Raw genomic sequence first — 18,668 nt, 5'->3', positions numbered from 1 at the left:
GGTGTGTGGTGGCTATCTTTTATTACGTCATTTACAATGTAATATACCTTCACACAAAAACATTCTAAGACTTTTTTAGAAAAATAAATAAATAAAGAATAAACCTAAATAGAAAATAAAAAACTAATAGAGTAAAGTTTCTGAAAATTTGCTGTGGTCTTAATGTAAAAAGGTAGATGTTGTCCTTAGAAAGAGTTAATAAACCAATGAAGGCGGTACTAATTATGTTAATCTATTAAGACAGCTCTTAATAACGGGTGTTTTCAATAAATATTTTGCAACTATAACTATATTTAGTATTATAAAAAGATCCATCATTAAAAAGCAAAAAATATAAACGACCAGTTTTTAAAGGAAGTTTTATTAAGATAAAAAAAGGTGTATTTATTAATATAAAAACGAGAGAAATTGTCGTCAAGGACAGAAAGAAATAGACGTACGATAATTATGATCACTGTTATAAATAAAGAAATCTTCTTTGTCAACTTTAATTATATTGTTCATATTTCGCTTTTCTATTTGATAAAGTTCGCAAAACGTGGTCGTGCTCATCTATGGATTCTCTATCCTTTCAGGAATAGTATCATTTATGACTTTCAACATAAATACTACCCACGAAATATTTAAAGTAGAAGTCTTGATAAACCCAATCAAGATTTTAAGATATTATCTGTCTAAATAAATAAATTGAAATATATATTTCGTATTATGCATAATATAACGCATCTTTTTTTGTGAATGAATGCCACTAGCTTCTGCATTCCGCTCCAGTAGAAGATTATTTTTTTAAAAAGAGATGTTAGTCATCATTGACGTTTCTATTTCGTTAACTTAATTTTTCTAAGTTAAATTTAACGTCATATTGGGTAATATAATCTATATGATATGATATATATGATAATTTATATGAACGCATTTTAATTACACAGTAAGAAAACGATAAATGTAATCTTTACAAATGACGTAATAAAACTTAATACGATCTGAATTAATTTAAACTTCCACAGAAATATTGTGACTCATATAATTAACCTTCGGGTTATATTGGAATATGTAGAGCGTACAATATATTTCTCGTAACGGATCGGTAAATAGAATTCCGGAAACTATTAATGTATTAAGACGACAGGTATCAGCTATACTTGTTTTAAGTTGTGTCGATGGCTTGAACGTCGATATCAAAACTCTTAATATATCAGTTTTATTTGTCAGGTAAGTGTGATGCGATGGTAGCTCAGCGGTAGAGTACTGAGACTTGAGATCGGAGGTCGCGGGTTCGATTCTCGGGGTACACACTTTGTGAATTAATTATAGAGGATTGCCATTGCTCACAAACAAGTTTCCAAAGGATGGACAACAGCGTTCTTTGCATACTATAATAATAGACTGCGATTGCCAACCCGCCGGCCAAGCGGGGTAATATAGTTATATCTTTAGGAGAGGCCTTGCATTGGACGTTTATATACTGGAATGACAACAACAAAACGTGAATTAGGAAAAAAAAATTCTTTTCGATATTTAAACCGACTTATTTGTAATATATAAAGGTTATTCCTATTTCCCGCGCTTTTTAAATTACTTTTAAGAATCGTGTACAATCCGTTGGTTTTCGGGCTGTCTGATGTTCTATTGTTCTTTATTCAAATTTTCTTCGATCCTTAAAAGTGTATTTATTATAATTATTTTAACAGACTTTTACATAAATACTTTTTGTATTAGTATAACACATAAATAAGAAAATTATCGTAATAGCCTTCGTATAAGTTAGGAGCTTACCACAGAGAGGGTATATTTTTTTATGGTAAAAAGTATAAAGTATCAAGATATTATATGATAGGTTGTAATAAAACTTACTTCATTCCGTGAACAGGTTCGAGTGCGGATAGTCGCGGATCGCCATTTTCATATGAATCAGTGAGCCGCTTCCAACTTTCAGTTAACGACCATGCCAGGAGCCATCGCATTGCTGTAACATAAACAGATTACATATACAGGGTGATTTGTTATATGTGTAAATGCTTCAAAGGGGTGAATGTATTAATCATTCGCTGTCAAATAACGTACAGTCCGCCCTATTCAAATTTTAATAAAAAGCGTTTTTAAAATTCGGATTATTAACTTACTTAGAATTGATACTATTAGAAGTTGGGATTGGCCTGTAGCATTTCAATAGAAAAAAATAAATTTACGTACTATATATTTAAGAGTGATCTCATTAGATAGGATGATTGACAGTATGCTTTAATTATAGGCTTTGTGAGTTTACAGGCGTATATTAGCAAATACGGCGGGTCATAATATTTTTTGGATGAAGATCAAAAAAAGAAAGTTAGCCAGCCAATTCTAAGATACGACAGGTTACATATTTCGGACGTTTAGACGAAAGAGATTCAATGTGAAATGACCGGACCTTGGAAAAGGTGGATGTCATGAGCAAATTACAAGGTAAATGGTTATTAGTGTAAAAATTTTAAAAGGATGAATTTAGCCCTTTTTGTGAGTAAAAAACTTTAAAGCTTATCAGTTCCCAATTACGCTGTATGAAATGACACCTGTCTAATATTTTTTTTTCTATTGTAATGCGGCAGGCCAGTAATTTTTGGCAGTGGACGGATAGTAAACAATAATTTATATTCTATATTGATGTTATTTATTATTTCTGAAAATATTAATTTTTAATAGGTTGTATCATACTTTAATTGACAGCAAATGAACTATAGATTCACTGCTTTAAATCTTTTACATCTATACCAATTAACCTGTATATTTTATTTTAGGTTTCACGGCAAACTGACACGGCAATATCGTAAAACTAACATCCAGGAACGTTTATGAATCGCAAAGGCTATCGAGTTGTTAAAAATCGCAGAGTAATAAGGAGGAATACATTAATCTAAGAAGATCAAGAATATTAAGTGGAAAACCGACTACCGTGGCGATTTTTGGGGGGATGTATATACCTTGCAGTGGGCATCTACCACCTGACATGGTGATGCTGATATAACCTTCGCTAGTTAGTTAAGGTACCCGAAGAATAAAATGATAATTATATAAATCTAAATACTTTCCAACTTTATATTAATTAAATATTATATGTCTGTCATAATAAAATGTATGAATGTATTAATTAGATATATAAGTAAAGTGTAAATAAATGACGTCAGAACAAAAGGAATTTCCCGCCAAAGATGGGTTTAAATAATGACGCTACCGTTTATAACGAATAACAACTCCGCCGTGTGTATGTGACATGTTACCCTTGCGTTCTTCATTGTAATTATATTAAAAAAATAATTCCACGTCATACAATTATAATTATTTATACTTATACAAGAGTTCAATATGTGAAAATACCTTGGGTTTTAAAGAAATATCAAAAGTTACCGGAGTATCGCAGTCCAAATAGGTAAAAAATAATAAATAAATACGATAAATTCCACATTTACCATTTTCAATAACGATTGTTTAAATTTCTTAATAATGCCCTCTTTGTCACACTTAAAAATTATTTTCTTTTTTAGCACTGCAAGATTTTACTAATAATGTAATCTTTTTTATGTCATATTTTTTGTGTTACATTATTTATTATGTTAATTCAAAGTTTATAAATATTTATATTTACATGTTTTATTTTTTATTAAATTCTATATAATCCATAAATATAAGTAAATATACGTACTATTTAAAATATTTTTTTTTACGTCAAACGTTTGACAGCTAGTGATAGATATTTTAATTTAGTCTGTAGTTTTAAAAAAAGTGTTGTTTTGAATAGTTGAATGTGTTTTAAATAGTTATTTATAACTGTAACAAACTTATATAGCAGGAAAGGCCAATACATATTTAAAAGTTATTCAAAAACATAAATAAAAGTGCAAAATAATTATAATTAGTTGAATAAATAATCATATATTAAAAATTAAAGACATTTATTTTACTTCTCTTTACGATTCTTTAAACTTTGGTAAATAATTATTAGGAGTCAGCAATTCAAATTTCGAAACTATAACAATTATTTTTTTAAATATTATAAGACTAAGATGAAAGGGGATGCCGGGTATATTTATTGAGAGCCTCAAATAATTTTGCCTGCCAATCCGGTAAAATAGTAAAGTACCCGGCGATAAATATTGCATATCGACCGTTGGAAAGAGACAATCGGCTAATTTCGGCTTCGTAGAGAACTATTTCTGTTCCACACTACCTATGTGACGTTTTGTCAGTCATGCGACTCTTTCCGATGAAGCTGTTAAAGCCGCAAGGCTATCAGCATTAACTTCTTCCGAAACAATACATACACAGAGATACTAGTTGCTTGAAACCCACGGAATTTGAAAATGCCATTTGGGCAGCAGTGACAGACCGTTGCATAAAAAAAAATTCTATAAAGAGCCGCATATAGCTCGCGGGAGTGGTGTATAGTTACGTACGTAGAAAGTTACAAAGACTTGGCACATTTCCACATTGGACAGCTTACGAAAGAGATCAGAAAATGTTATTTAATCTATAGTATGCAGACTAATAATTTAAATACAATAAAGAGATGCTATGGTGTTCTCGTGGTGTTTGTAGAAAGAAATAATATAAATTTGTACAAAAATGTAGGCGGATTTAAAACTATAAGTTTTATCTATCTGTCAACCTTGAGTGGTGTAAAGATGGAATGATTGACGTAAAAAGTTATGTATAACGTTTTGTATTGTACATGATTCATACATGTAAGTTTATCAATAAATATAGATTTATATTTTCGCATGAACTTGAATTCTGTTGATATTTAAACATGGAAATCATGGAATATCTTGATAATACATTGTTTTATAATCCGATTATAGTAGAAGGTTGTGCCTCAAACCATGGTCGTCCTCTGATAGAGAGACAGTCCAAGCCAAGGTTCTCTCTCGGAGGCATTGGTGATCATGTTCATACACCTGTTCTTCATATCCACAGGATGCTCAGATGGGCACTGTATTTTACAGTAGTTGCCTTATTATACTTGTTAGTGTTTATTTTTTGATATGTTAATTATTATTATACTATAAACTTTATGATACCAAGAATTTGTAAAACAAAATCTGTTATAATTTAAGATATTTCATTTCCTTTATAATAGATTGTTAGTTGGAATCTGCAATATATTTATGATACGACTACCAATTACCATTAATTATGTCTAAACAGACCGTGCAGAAAATAACAGTTCAGAGTACATATTGGTCATAACTTGATTGTTGTGTAAGCTATCGTAGTTTGAAAAGTGATCAGTATTGAACCAGAGATCTCGTGAATCGGAGGCTGTAATAGATATCGCAATAAAATGATATAATAATAGCAACTCACGTTTGTTGTCAGGGTTTCTCAATAAGTAATAGAGTGTTCCAAGCACGTTCATTATAATAATAAATCCACAGAGATAAGCAAATGATATGTCTAGTTCGTCGATGGGTTTCGCAGGTGGGGTTTTTGCCGTTCTACAGTATTCCAGCGTGGCTATTTTTGCTTCCAATTCATAGTCGTTTTTCGTTAAGTTATTGACGCATTTTGTAAACCGCCTGCTGAGGAAGGGTTCCTCAATGTGGTTGCATCGGCTGGAGACACAGTAACCGCGGTGGATGCGGGTGTGGTTGAAGTAAATCGTGTTCTCGGAGAATTTCTGTAAATATAATAGGAACATGCAAGTCTTTAAAATGAAATTTATTAATTATCTGTTACAAATAAAAATCTTAAAAAAATAATGAAATCTCTTCTAGTGCTAGGCTAAAACAATCCTCTACGATATAATAGGACTTTTCACTAGTTTTTGTTTTATTCTAATTTAGATACATTTAATGGACTTATATTGTGATACCGTACACAGTCGTACAGAGAAGAATTACTTCTTTTATGAAGCCTTGAGAAAGGTATAAAAAGCTTTTATTTATTTCTGGTGCTTTATGTACACCACCATTATTCTTAAATTTATTAATATTCTTGTATATACCGTCTATATACCGTCGTAATATTTACTTCACAAAATATTTCTTTAAAAAGAATCTCTGGATCCTATATTGTTTTTTTTATCACGCCTTCATTCCTCTGCCGCCGATGCGTAAACTTTTTATATTAGGGTAATAATTTTATGTGAATTTATTTTTATTTATAATTAGTGCTTATTCTATTTCCCGATATTACTTAACGATTTTCAACGGATCCTAATTGTAATACTAGCTCTTTAAATTTAAACTTCTTATCTTTTCTTATCTATTTATCTTATGCGTCAACCATTTCCTTGATTACTACTTTTGCCTGCTTTCTACCACAACGTGAAAAGATTAATACATTATATGCCTATAATTTTGGTTTATCTATTTTGTACATTATAAATTTTTATTATTATCTATAGTTTTTTTCTTACTTATAATGTGTGCGTGCTATCTGTTTATAAAATAGATGACATTTAGCACACTGTAAATAGTACTACTATGGTTGACTACTTGTTCTTTGATTTGCTTTTTGATTCTATTTACAATTTTAGGTTATTAGTTAACTCTCCCGGTTGCATGTGAAGGTACTTTTGATGTATAAATAAATAAATTACGAAAATGTACCTTTGTAATTGTACACAATAATTTAGACGCGTGCTATGAATAATATTAAATATAACATTAAAAAATGTCATATGATAAAATTTATTATAAAATTATGCACGGCCTTAACATTGGCTTATTGTTGAAGTCAATGACTAATCAAAATTGTCGTGTGAAAAGCTTACGTGACCTCAGCTCTCACGATTTTACGATTTCTAGTGAACATGGTCAAGGATTTTGTCGATGGATATTTATAATCGTGAGAAGGGTTGACGACAATCGTCAATTTCACCTGTTATGTTTTTTTTTCACAGAGCTTTGAAATAACATTTTGGACTGATGTGCAGCGCTAAACAGTAAAACAAAGTTTACGAAAAAAAAATTTAAATGGCTCTGGTATATAACTATATATATATAGTTACTTGTCGTTTTCATAAGTTTTCTAACTGCACTTATAAAAGTAGTCTTTAGCATATATAAATGCGGATGCGGACAGTTCAAGACTAGTCGTCGTGGTGAACTTTGAGGGGTCTTACGACTTGAACTTGGTATCTATTGGTAGACATGATGATGATCTATATATCTATATATGCTCGATATCTAATTTTTAATATTATACAGATATATAACAAATAGGCTTTTATACGGGATGATTGGTTATAGATATGTAGCTTTAAAGTGGTAGATGTATAGCTCATTTGCTGTCAATTAACGCTACGCCTTATATAAAAAAAACTAATAAAAAGCGTGTTCGAAATTTAAATTACTACGTAGTACTAATTATTGCTTACTAAATGACCCTTTAGACTTTGTAGTGTTAGAAGTTATTGACCTGCCAGATTCAATAAGAAAAAAATTAATTGATGTAACAAATTTCAGAGCGATCACACACACGGTGATTTGTAGCAAGTATATGAGGTTTAAAGCTTTTTATTGACGAATGAGCCAACTAATGCTGAGGTAATCAATAACTCTGAATTAATAATATTAACGTCATTTTATCTCGAAGTTAAACAAGCAATGTGTATTTTAAAACAAACCGGACATCTTTTTTGTTGAACGTTCAACGTTTTAAGAACTTTATATTTATAAGTGTCAGCTTTGTCATTACCATAACAAACTTCTTACAGCATTTTGAGTCTTTAAAGTTTTTACCGCATAATGAATTATTAGGTATATTCACAAAAAGGTAAAATAACGTGGCAAGTGTTTGGGTATTGAGACTTGCGATCGTACGTTACCGGTTTTATATCCTGGATACGATTTTATATAATTCACACTTTGTGCATTAATTAAATAGGTTCTCCACTGCTCACAAACAAGTATCTAGAGGATGATCAGCAGCGACCTCTACGCACCTTTACGTATAATACCACACTTTGATTACCAACATGCCTGTCAGGTGCAATGATTTTTTTATTCGCCCCTGTTGTAAGGGACCCTTCGTTGACCTCTATCTTAGGACGGGCAGGGTTTTTAGCAATTTAATAATTTTTTTCACTTCTACTTTAATATTTTTTACTTTCCTTTTTTCACTTATAATGTCAGTCATATTCTACTGGCTTACTGGTCCTTTTCTATACATCACCATTCTTGCTTCTCCATCGCTCCTAAATATCACTATAGGTTTCCTTTTACATCACAGTACAATTGAATTTTAGTCTTTGGTTATGCACCTCCCATTTGTCTACCTAATCACAATCTTATAAATTAAAAAAAAATTCTATTTATAATATAATATTTATTAACTAAGAAAGGGACTAATATATTACTACTTCCTATTATTATTACTACTTCCGCTATGCAGCAGTAATCGTACAATGAAGTGCACCGCCCGACAGCTCGCTGATAAATGCGCGTGCGGCAAACAATGCGTTTAAATTAAATTAGTTAATAGGGAATAATAAGTCCCATTCTTAGTTAGGATGGACTTCCGCAAGGTAACACCTAAATCTATTAGATATGAAATTTATTTTCATATTTTATAAATATCTAATCCTTCTCGTCCCTTACTTTGTTTTTTCCTCTCTATTACAATCTGTACGGTATCTTAGCTGAATTTTAGGAACGAAGGACAGGCGTGATTATGGTCTATCTCCCCACAGATTTCTCTGTGGGCCACCTATACTTTCCAGTGAGCGTCTATGGGCTGAAACAAGGTGCGCATAATTACCGTGGAGTCCTTAAGTTTCTGGGGTAGAGATCATGTCCTGGTAAGCCTAGCGTTTGACGTACACGCACAAGAAAGAGGTGACTTTATAAAGATCGGGCAGCATTGAGACCGGTTTAAACTGGTTTTATTGGAAATCTGTTGGGGATGTTTATGTCAGGCACTGAATGTCTTACGGTTAAAATAATGATGATTAAATAAAACGTGATAATTTTTTTTATTAAAATACGACTGGCAAATAACTATTGGCAGTAAATCATCTAGTATAACGGTAGTATGATTACAGCTAGTGTGCAATAAAAAATGTTGATAACACTAACTGAGAGCATTTACAATTACATTTGAGTATTAGGGTTGCGCAAAATAATAGATAGAATACATCGATAACTAATTGGTATTAGCGGTATATGACAGATATATTTACGAAATAAAGAAACAGAAATTATCATTGTGTAATAAACTAAAGTGTTGTAATAATATAAGTTAATTTAAATTAATTATTTGCTAATAATTCTGACTGTTTCATTATTATTATTTAATTTGTTAGATGTCCACAGCTGGGGATAGGCCTCTCTCACAGATTTCCAATAAGATAAGCTAGAAAGCGACCTATATTCAGCGTTGTCTGACGGCTTTAACAGGTTTATATGTCAACTTTACAGTTTGGCCCAAACACTTATCAGCCTTGACTAATTATATAATAAAGTCACATAGAAGTATAAGAGGATACTCCAATATCATCAATTTTAGATTATACAAGACGTAAACGCGTCTTTTAGGACAAAAATTTCCACTTGTACCAACTTTATTGTTACATATAATATATTAATTTAGGCGTAATCTAATTTGGCCGTTAACACGCCCTATTATCTTTTTAATAACAGGTTCTTTGGTTTTAGAGTTAAAAGTATTCATAAAAACAGCCCACAAAGGTTTTCTGTTAAGAATATAATTATTATTATGATGATATTGTTTTTTTGGTTTATAATCAATCATATACTACTAATAAAACATGTAAGTAATTTAAAAGAAGAAAATAGAAGTGTAAGAATTTAGTTGTTGAAAGGTAGAACAGAACAGTATTCACTAATTATACTCACTAAATATGTGTACTTAAAAAAGTACTGATAAACAATGAAAATTACTCGTGTAATAGGAATAATAAAGAAATAAATTATCTTGCAATTTTTTACGAAATGTCTAAAATCAGTCTGCATAAGTTTGATAAAATTACTGTAGGACTTGCATAGAAACACATCTAGGAATTCTAGTAGGAACTCTAAAATTAAAGAATTATACAAATGAGCGGCAATAAAATATATATAGACTGTTATAAAAATGCTAGGACAACCCTTACTTCTACAGTTTAAACGTAATATGCTTTTCTTTGTTAAATAAATTTATGGTTAAAACTGCTTGAAACGGATAGAATTCTTGGTAATCCCCGACCGCAAACATTTGCAATTAATTATCTGTTACGGGAAACGCTTAGGAAAATTTTTTAATACGATGTATTTTGTTAATATTAGTTAAAATGCCTTTTGAATATGACTCTACCGTGAGTTAAATGACCGAAAGGAAGGTGAAAAAGAATTGAACACAACATGCGTGATTGAATTTGAGTACTTAATTCATAAATTTATCAAAATAAAAATGTAAATTATCTGAAAATATGATTGGTTTAGAATTTTATCAATACTGAATTGGTGACCAGGGAACTAGAGGACATATACACTTTTATATGTAATGTCGTAACTATATGAAAAAGAATAATAAAGTGTAGAATACATGGTATTTAAAATACAGGTTTGGCCTAGTTGAGATACTAGAGAAAACAAAATGTCATGTTAATCTTTTTCTTTATTTATTTATAATAATTATGAGTCTTATAATAATAGTAGATACATATAACAGAGTAATAAACTTGTAGATATCGCACTTTTACAATTTTAGTGTAAAAAACGACATTACAATAATTAAAGTTACAGTTATAATGAAGTGAGTGTGCCAACGTGAGTTCTGGTGCTCCCTACACTAGGCAAGGCCTGTACTGTAGGCGCAATAGCATTCACTGATAAGATTGCACGGTAACATACAAAATAAGATACACGCAGAAAAAAAAAATAATAACACTTAGTACTGAGTTGAAGCTCTAGAAGAGACAATAAATATTTAATTATAGGTGGAGAATAAGGAAACAAACCCTGCTATTATTTTATCGCTTTAAAATTGTTTTCAGTCATATCATATGATAGGGATAATGACAACTTGTATAATACTAATAATACAAATTAGTTGTATATGTTTAAACACAAATCTAATTTGCTTAAATTAATATTTATACGAAATAATATTCAGTTAACTATCACAGCAATGTTTGTTTATATATTTCAGCTCTATCGTCACACAGTAACGTGCATTATTATTTCGTATAAGGAATGTATAAGAAATTTACGTGTTTAAATAAATAAATAAATGAAATTAATAGTAATAAAATAAAAAAATATATAAGAAGAGGTGTTACCTGTAGGTCATTGAATAATTTAACGTTAGAAGAGGCCACAAGGTCAAAGGTTCCCAGGCAGAAGGCACCGTTTTTCTGTGAGAGGCATTTCACGTAGTCGTCCAGTTCGAACAGCTGTGGCATCTGGTAGTACTGCTCCACTGTTGGTAAAGTAAGGGTTTAATTAATGGTTATATAATATAGAAAGCTTCGCTTCATTATTATTTTTAAATTTTGAAATTCGAATGCTAGATCGATATATACAAGTAATTTTATTAATATAAATTAATTACGCCTAAATTTTGTCTTGAATTTAATAAATCCTTCATCGGTCTGAGTGTACGTGTATGTAATAATAAACTTTCAAGACATATCTTAGGCTTTCCTTTTCTTAGTTTTAAATGTAAAATTAAAAGTATATAAATAAATAAATCTTATTATAGCATTGAAGAGAATTTAGTTAATTGTAATGTGTGGGATTTGTCTCGTTGATGCATTTACATGATTGATATTATAATGTGTACATAAAAAATTATTACATTTTATTAAAAAAAGAGTATTGAGTTTCTGACCAGCTCTTTTCAACAGATAAGCATTCCGACCCAGTGGGGGCTTACTACTTACAATATTTAAATGATTGATGATGCAAAAGTATTTGTACTTGAATAAACTTATTTTGAATTTGAACAAAATTAATCTTGTCTTACGTATAATATATATATAAATATATATATACATACATATATATATACACATGTATACATATATATATATATATTTACACATATATACATATATATATACTTATGTGTATATATATATATACATAAGTATATAAATATTAATATAATTCACGTCAAAAGTTGATGACCGCTAGTTCTATTTTTTCTTATTAAGCAACCATCCAATGGTTATTTAGAAAAAATATGCTTTGTGATAAGGCCGCCCTTTGTACTTTATTTTCAAATTCTACATGTAATATATATGTATACAATAAAGAGCAAATAAATAAATAGAACGACTACACATTTCATTCATATTTTTTGTCTCCTAAAACTTTGTGGAAGGTTCCTGTGGATAAAATTACAATTTCCTTTACGACTCGTATTTGCTTTATCGATGTATACGAGTAAATCTCAAGGGCTGTCATGATGTTTTTGGCATCTTGTATATCCACGTTTTCATATGCAATTGTACGACTATTCCCGTTTTTGAAAAGCATCAATATTATTTATTTACACATCTAAATATAAAACTAACAATACATAGTATACGATATTTCTTAATTAATTTACACCCTTACGCCTATTTCTGGTTTCAATTGACGTCAAAAGTTTAAAATGTAGAAAATGAAATTGCAATTTTTTTTTATTTCTTCGCATTTTTGTACGCTAAGAAAACATGAAAAGACTATTTGTATTCATCGTGCTCGTTTTGCCTTTACTAATACACTCGAAAAATTAAGCACACAGAAGCACATTCGAATGTATTTTGTTATTTCAATATGTGAGAGCCTGTTGTATAAAAAATATCCAAGTTTTGATATTTGTATAATAAAAAATGCTTAAAATCTTAACCTGCAATAGCGAAAAAAAATTATGTTTATTTCCATTGTAGTTTTAAAATTTGAATATGAATCCATTGTTTAAATTTCTTAATTGTTATTAAGCTAAAAAAATCGTTACCTTCATAAAAAAAAGTTCAATAGATGAATATCATAATTTAAATTACTTTGGTTTGTTTATAGATGACTCTGTTGATGATTTAGGTCATATGAACGATAGATAAAGGTAAGAAAAAGTTATACACGAGTTAAACTTATGTACTATATTGTCTAAAAAAATAACGAAAAAGGTATTAAATTTGTATGTGCCTGCTTAGGTTGTATTTATTTGTACAGATAACATAACAAAACGTATATATAGATATGTATTAGATTCAGGCGTTACTTTCTGGAAGTCCATCCTAAGTAAGAAAAGGACTAATATATAGTCACTTCCGCTATGTAGCAGTAGTCGTGCAATAAAGTGCACCGCCCTCCAGCCCGCTGATAAATGCACATGCGGCAAACAATGCGAATTACACAACTACCACCGCTAAATCACTCAACACGTGTTTCACCCCTCCACGGGGCATCCTCAGGAGTATTGTTACGCCGATTAGTGAAAAACACTCGTTATTTTATTGCACGACTACTGCTACATAGCGGAAGTAGCTATATATTAGTCCTTCTCTTACTCAGAATACTAAAACAAAAATTTAGTTTCAACTTATAAATGATTTACAAACTAAATCCATTAACAATCACATCGTCGTTTCATCCTGTAAAACCATTGTGATAAGCAGAGGGTCTGTTCTTCTTTGAGGTCTTTTCTATGTATTCAAACTTCGGCTTCTTAGGTATCTTGAAATAGTACCCTTTAAAATTTTTCTATTATTTTTCAGATTTAAAGTAGCATGTTGGGAAGGACGAAACTGTGAGAAGGATGAATGAACAATTCTACACTTAGTATAGTCAAATACTCGGCGGATTGCGCTAAGGTGTTGTCTTGTTGAAAGAGGTTTCTTCTGTGTGGACTCTAGAACTTTACTATGCTTTTACTGTTTCGGAGAACTATTGCAATAGCCTATTCGGTCAAAATACTTTGCGTATTTTGCGTATTTATTATGTTCTATAAGCTTCTTTCTAGCTTAGTTTTTGTAGACAATTTTTCTTAAGGAATCTTTATCATCAAGCTCTAAACGAAATCTATAGAGACTTTCTAGTTAACTGAGATTGCAAAGGAATATGAAAAAAGTTAAACGATGAAAATGTTTTCGTGTTAAATCCATGATGATCCTGAAACGTCATTTTTATGTTGCCGCCATTTTGTAAAATAAATGACAGATGTATTGTAGATTGAAGATAGTATGAAGATTAGGAGGGTTTTTTTATTTTATTTCAAAGTAACTTTTTTATAATTTTTTCAAAATGTCCATCTTTAAAAACCTTAGTATATCATGAACATGTAAGATGTGTGAGTGTATATATAGATTATAGATCGCCTCTGTGTTTGGCACTAATCGTTGTAACATAACTCCTGAAGATGCCCCGTGGAGGGGTGAAACACGTGTTGAGTAATTTGGCGGTGGCGGTTGTGTGATTCGCATTGTTTGCCGCATACGCATTTATCAGCGGACTAGCGGGCGGTGCATTTTATTGCACGACTACCACTGCATGTGCGGAAGTGGCTAAATATTGGTCCTTTTCTTACTTAGGATGGACTTCCGCGAGGTAACGCCTGATTCCATTAAAATTATGTTACTCTATCAAGATGAGCTCTTCGCGGATAAAGAATTCTAACTAGAAATAACAATTTTTTGTGTCCGGGCAATGTTATTACATTACGTATGTCATTAACGTTCTCTAGGTATTAAAGTTATATTTTTTACGCGTTTTTGAACGGATTGCTTACGAAATAAATCGGCACACGTATTTTTTTAAACCATCTTAACTGCTGGTTTTTCAAGTATTTTGTATTAATATAAATGGTAACTTTTTACATATGAATGCTTCCTTGAACGTTATAAGATATGAATTTTCCAGTTTGCATGAAGAAATATTCTTTTCTTCAAATTAAACCATTTCGTTTTACTATCGACAATAGTGTATAATTTTATTCGATATGTTTATGTAATATAGCTATTTTTACTTATGCTTATGCCGAATGACAGATGTCAACAAAAAAAAAATATTCTATTTTGAATTTTGAGGTTAGGAGAAATATTATTCTAATATCATATGTATTTTGCAAATATAGATAAATTAACACACTATCCGTCTTTTTTTTCTTTATATAACAACACTTTTTACTTGTTCTTTTTCATTTTCTGTCCTTAAATTTGAATTATTTTATACACGGTGATTATGGGAGGAAAAGCTTAAAAGTGTTGAATGCATAGTTTATTTGCCAGCCAAAAGATTAAAAAAAAATTTTGTTTCCAAACTAAACGTAACAATTGTCATTCTTAAATATTTATTTATATATTGGAATGCGATAGGCCAATAATTTCTGGCAATAAGAAATTTGTATGAACAGAGTAATATATGGAAATCCGAATTTTGGAAACGGTTTTTCTTAATATATAATTAAAAGGACAGATTTGACAGCAAATGAGCCGGACATTCACCCCTTTAAAGCTCATACGTCTATAACCAAAAAACAAGTTGTGACTCGTAATATTTTTTTACTGTCGGCGTGATTGCATTATAAAATCATATGTTTTTTTTCCTACTAGTTTAGGTATTTTTTGGATAACAAAATAAAATCCTTGACTCTTGAATAACAAGTTTATCATATGAATTGTTTTCATATTTAGTTAAGTACTTACAACTATGAATTATAGCAATATATATTTATAAGTATTGAAAAGTAAAATTGTACATGAGCGGTATAAAAATGACGTTTCATCTAGTTATGTCTCTATCGATATCATCATTAGATATAAGCCCCTCAGGAAGATTTCTAAGGGCTGTCGAAATCGGCTTGAATCCAGAATTTTATATTATTTAGATATATCAAACAATAAAAAAATCCCCCATTATAATGTTCTATTTCAAGGTTTTAGCCCATAGACACCCTCTGCAAGGTATAGGCCTTCCCTTAAGATATCTATTGGGGGATGTACCATAAACGCAACGATTGACAAGCGAGTTGGCGATCATACTGTGGTATTATGGTATGCAGAGTACGCTGCTCCGTATCCTCTGGAAACTTGTGGGTGTGCAGTGGTAATCCTATATAACTAATGCACAAAGTGCGAACTATGTAAGATTCTCTCTCGAGAATCGAACACGCAACCTTCGATAGCAAGACTCAATCGTCTCCTATAGCGCTACCGCTGCTTGTTTCTATGTTTAATTACACAAAGCGAATCTCTGAAATTCATTACCTTAATTTATTTTTTCTTTTATGTAATGGCTATATAGAAACAGAATAATATTAGAAATAAAAAAAACAGCCTTGAATTGTAAAACATTCAAAGAATTTGATATGCGTTATTAATTATTATAAACATCGTTTTCGCGCTGCCTACTTTAAATGTAATTATAGTTTTATTGCTAGTGAATGGAAACAGAGGGAAGGATTACTGGTACTTTAACCGTGAAGTTACTTTAAATGGTTCAAAAAACGGGTACATTTTGTAACTGCGGCGATGACATTGTGACATTCAAGATGAGAACGCAGAATACCGCAAAAGCCTTGCGCTTACTTTATTAAGGCACAAATATCTTAGCATCGCATCTTCGCTAGTGAGTAGCGTGCCTCTATTTGGAAAGTTTATCATGAACAATATTAAGCCATTTGTGGTGCTCGGAGGTATGTTGCTTCGGCTACTATGGTATCGAACGTTCTTCACACCAGGGCATAGGACTGTGGTTGTATCCGTCTATATATTTTTCCAGTGATCAAAGGTTTTCCTAATTATATGATAACTCTATGAAAAACTTAAAAAAATCATTTTATACATACAGTGGAAAGGCGAGTGGACACTCCGAATCACATCAGTATTGATGCGTTGGTTCTACAAGCTGTCTACCGTTCGTAACATTGGCCTTCAGCATCACATCTCAAACGCGTTGATATGTAATCAATGCGCAAAAATATACACGATATATAATGTAGAAATATATATATATATTTTTCGCACCCAATAGACTAAATACAGGTGATTGGTTATAGATGTAAAGGTTTAGGAGTGAATGTACAGCTGCTCAACTATAGCATGGTACACCCCATCCAAAAATTAATATTTTTAGAAATAACAAATAAAGTATTGATAACGTAATACAACAAGTATTTTCAAAATTCGAATTATTATACTTTAAAATTAATTATTATTTACCATCTGTACCTACAAATGATTTATACAAGTTCAAATTCTTCAAAGGTGAATGTTACCCTCATTTACTGTCAATTAATATATCTATCCAAAAATCAAGAGTTTCAGAAATTATAAATAACGTAGAAATTGTAGTGTTTACAAAATCCGGATTACATACATTAGAACTATGTTAAAATGAATTATTGTTTACTATCTGTTCCAGCAGACTTTGTATTGCTAGAAGTTATTGACCGGCCGCATTCCAATAAAAATTAATAAATCAATGTAACGTATTTCAGTGTTTACCTGAGAGATAAGTTACATATTGATGCCTTTAAAAACTATAGATATTAACATCGTGTACCATAATGACTATTTTTATAACAGACAACCTATACAGAAGGTAATAAAAATAAATTAAATTGTATTATTTCCGCGATTTCAAAAATGTTGTTCGGTGAGAATAAAAAATAAACAGAATACCTTTCCGCTTACAATGAAATTAAAGGTTATTGTTTCTATATAAAGATTATACATATTATACAAACATACGTACACACACACACATGCGTGTGACACACGTATTATATTTTAAAATAATTTTTTTTTAAGATGAAAGAAAAACTAATTATCGCGAAAATAATACAGTTAAATTTATTTTTTATTGCCTTCTGTATAGGTTGACAGTAATACGAATTGTCTTTATAGCACACGATGTCATCATAGCGCTCTAGTCAATATTTTTTTTATGAATTAAAAATGAAATAAAAACAAAATACGGTAAAAAATTATGTCAAGTAGATACGTAACGTCACCATCCGTGGATTCACCGTGTGTGAGCCGTGGCCTATCGAAACGTAAAATGAGTGGGCAAGCGCGGTTCTCGGGGCTGACGACTAAGTTCAAGGAGGCCTCCGTGGCGTTCACCGATTAAATTTTTTCTATCGGAATGCCGCCGGTCAATAACATCTGGCCGTATAAAGTTTGCAGTGGCAGATCGTAAACATTTATTAATTTTAATATACACTAATCAAAATTTTATAAACGCTGTTTCACTTACGCCATGTGTAATTTCTTACACCATTGATTTTTGCAAGTTATACCATACATTAGTTAAGAGCAAATTCACCTGTTTAAAGTTTTAGCAACTAATATTAATAACACTGTATAAATTACTTACATTTTTTTTTAATCATAATATTGTAAAAAAGACTAGCAACCATGTAAAAGTAGATTGCGTGTTATTAAACCTGCTTGAAACAAAGCGATGAGAATATAATTAAAATTATAATTAATTGACGAATGAAATCACACTAATTAGTTTATTTTACACGTTAATCATGGTCATAAATAGAATAAAATAATAATAAACTGTTTAATATTTCTTTTTACCGTGGTCGTTTTTAGGCCATGTTGGCCTGGCCCACTGTAAGGCATAGATCTCTGACAATGATGGCGGATATACCATTAACGTCATACTGCCAGGCGGATTGGAGCTCGTAGTGTAGTATTATGGTATTTAATGGAATCAGGCGTTACCTTGCGGAAGTCCGTCCGAAGTAAG

At 30.8% G+C, this 18,668-nt stretch overlaps 1 protein-coding gene across 1 annotated transcript in view; it reads right to left on the bottom strand.

Annotated features, from left to right (window-relative positions):
• The window catches only part of LOC137924392 (nose resistant to fluoxetine protein 6-like), a 43,146-nt gene that overhangs the window by 8,150 nt on the left and 16,328 nt on the right, over positions 1-18,668 (bottom strand). The window contains exons 2-4 of the mRNA XM_068767787.1: positions 11,261-11,400; positions 5,341-5,653; positions 1,855-1,966 (exon numbers count right to left, since the gene is read on the bottom strand). Coding sequence (XP_068623888.1) covers positions 1,855-1,966; positions 5,341-5,653; positions 11,261-11,400 — 565 coding nt within the window. The remainder of the gene's footprint in view (positions 1-1,854; positions 1,967-5,340; positions 5,654-11,260; positions 11,401-18,668) is intronic.

Source organism: Battus philenor, unplaced genomic scaffold (assembly GCF_028537555.1).
Source record: "Battus philenor isolate CCGP_79_NKW_IND1 unplaced genomic scaffold, ilBatPhil1.0.hap1 SCAF_23, whole genome shotgun sequence".
NCBI classification, from domain to species: domain Eukaryota; kingdom Metazoa; phylum Arthropoda; class Insecta; order Lepidoptera; family Papilionidae; genus Battus; species Battus philenor.
This window is presented reverse-complemented; position numbering and strand designations above follow the sequence as displayed.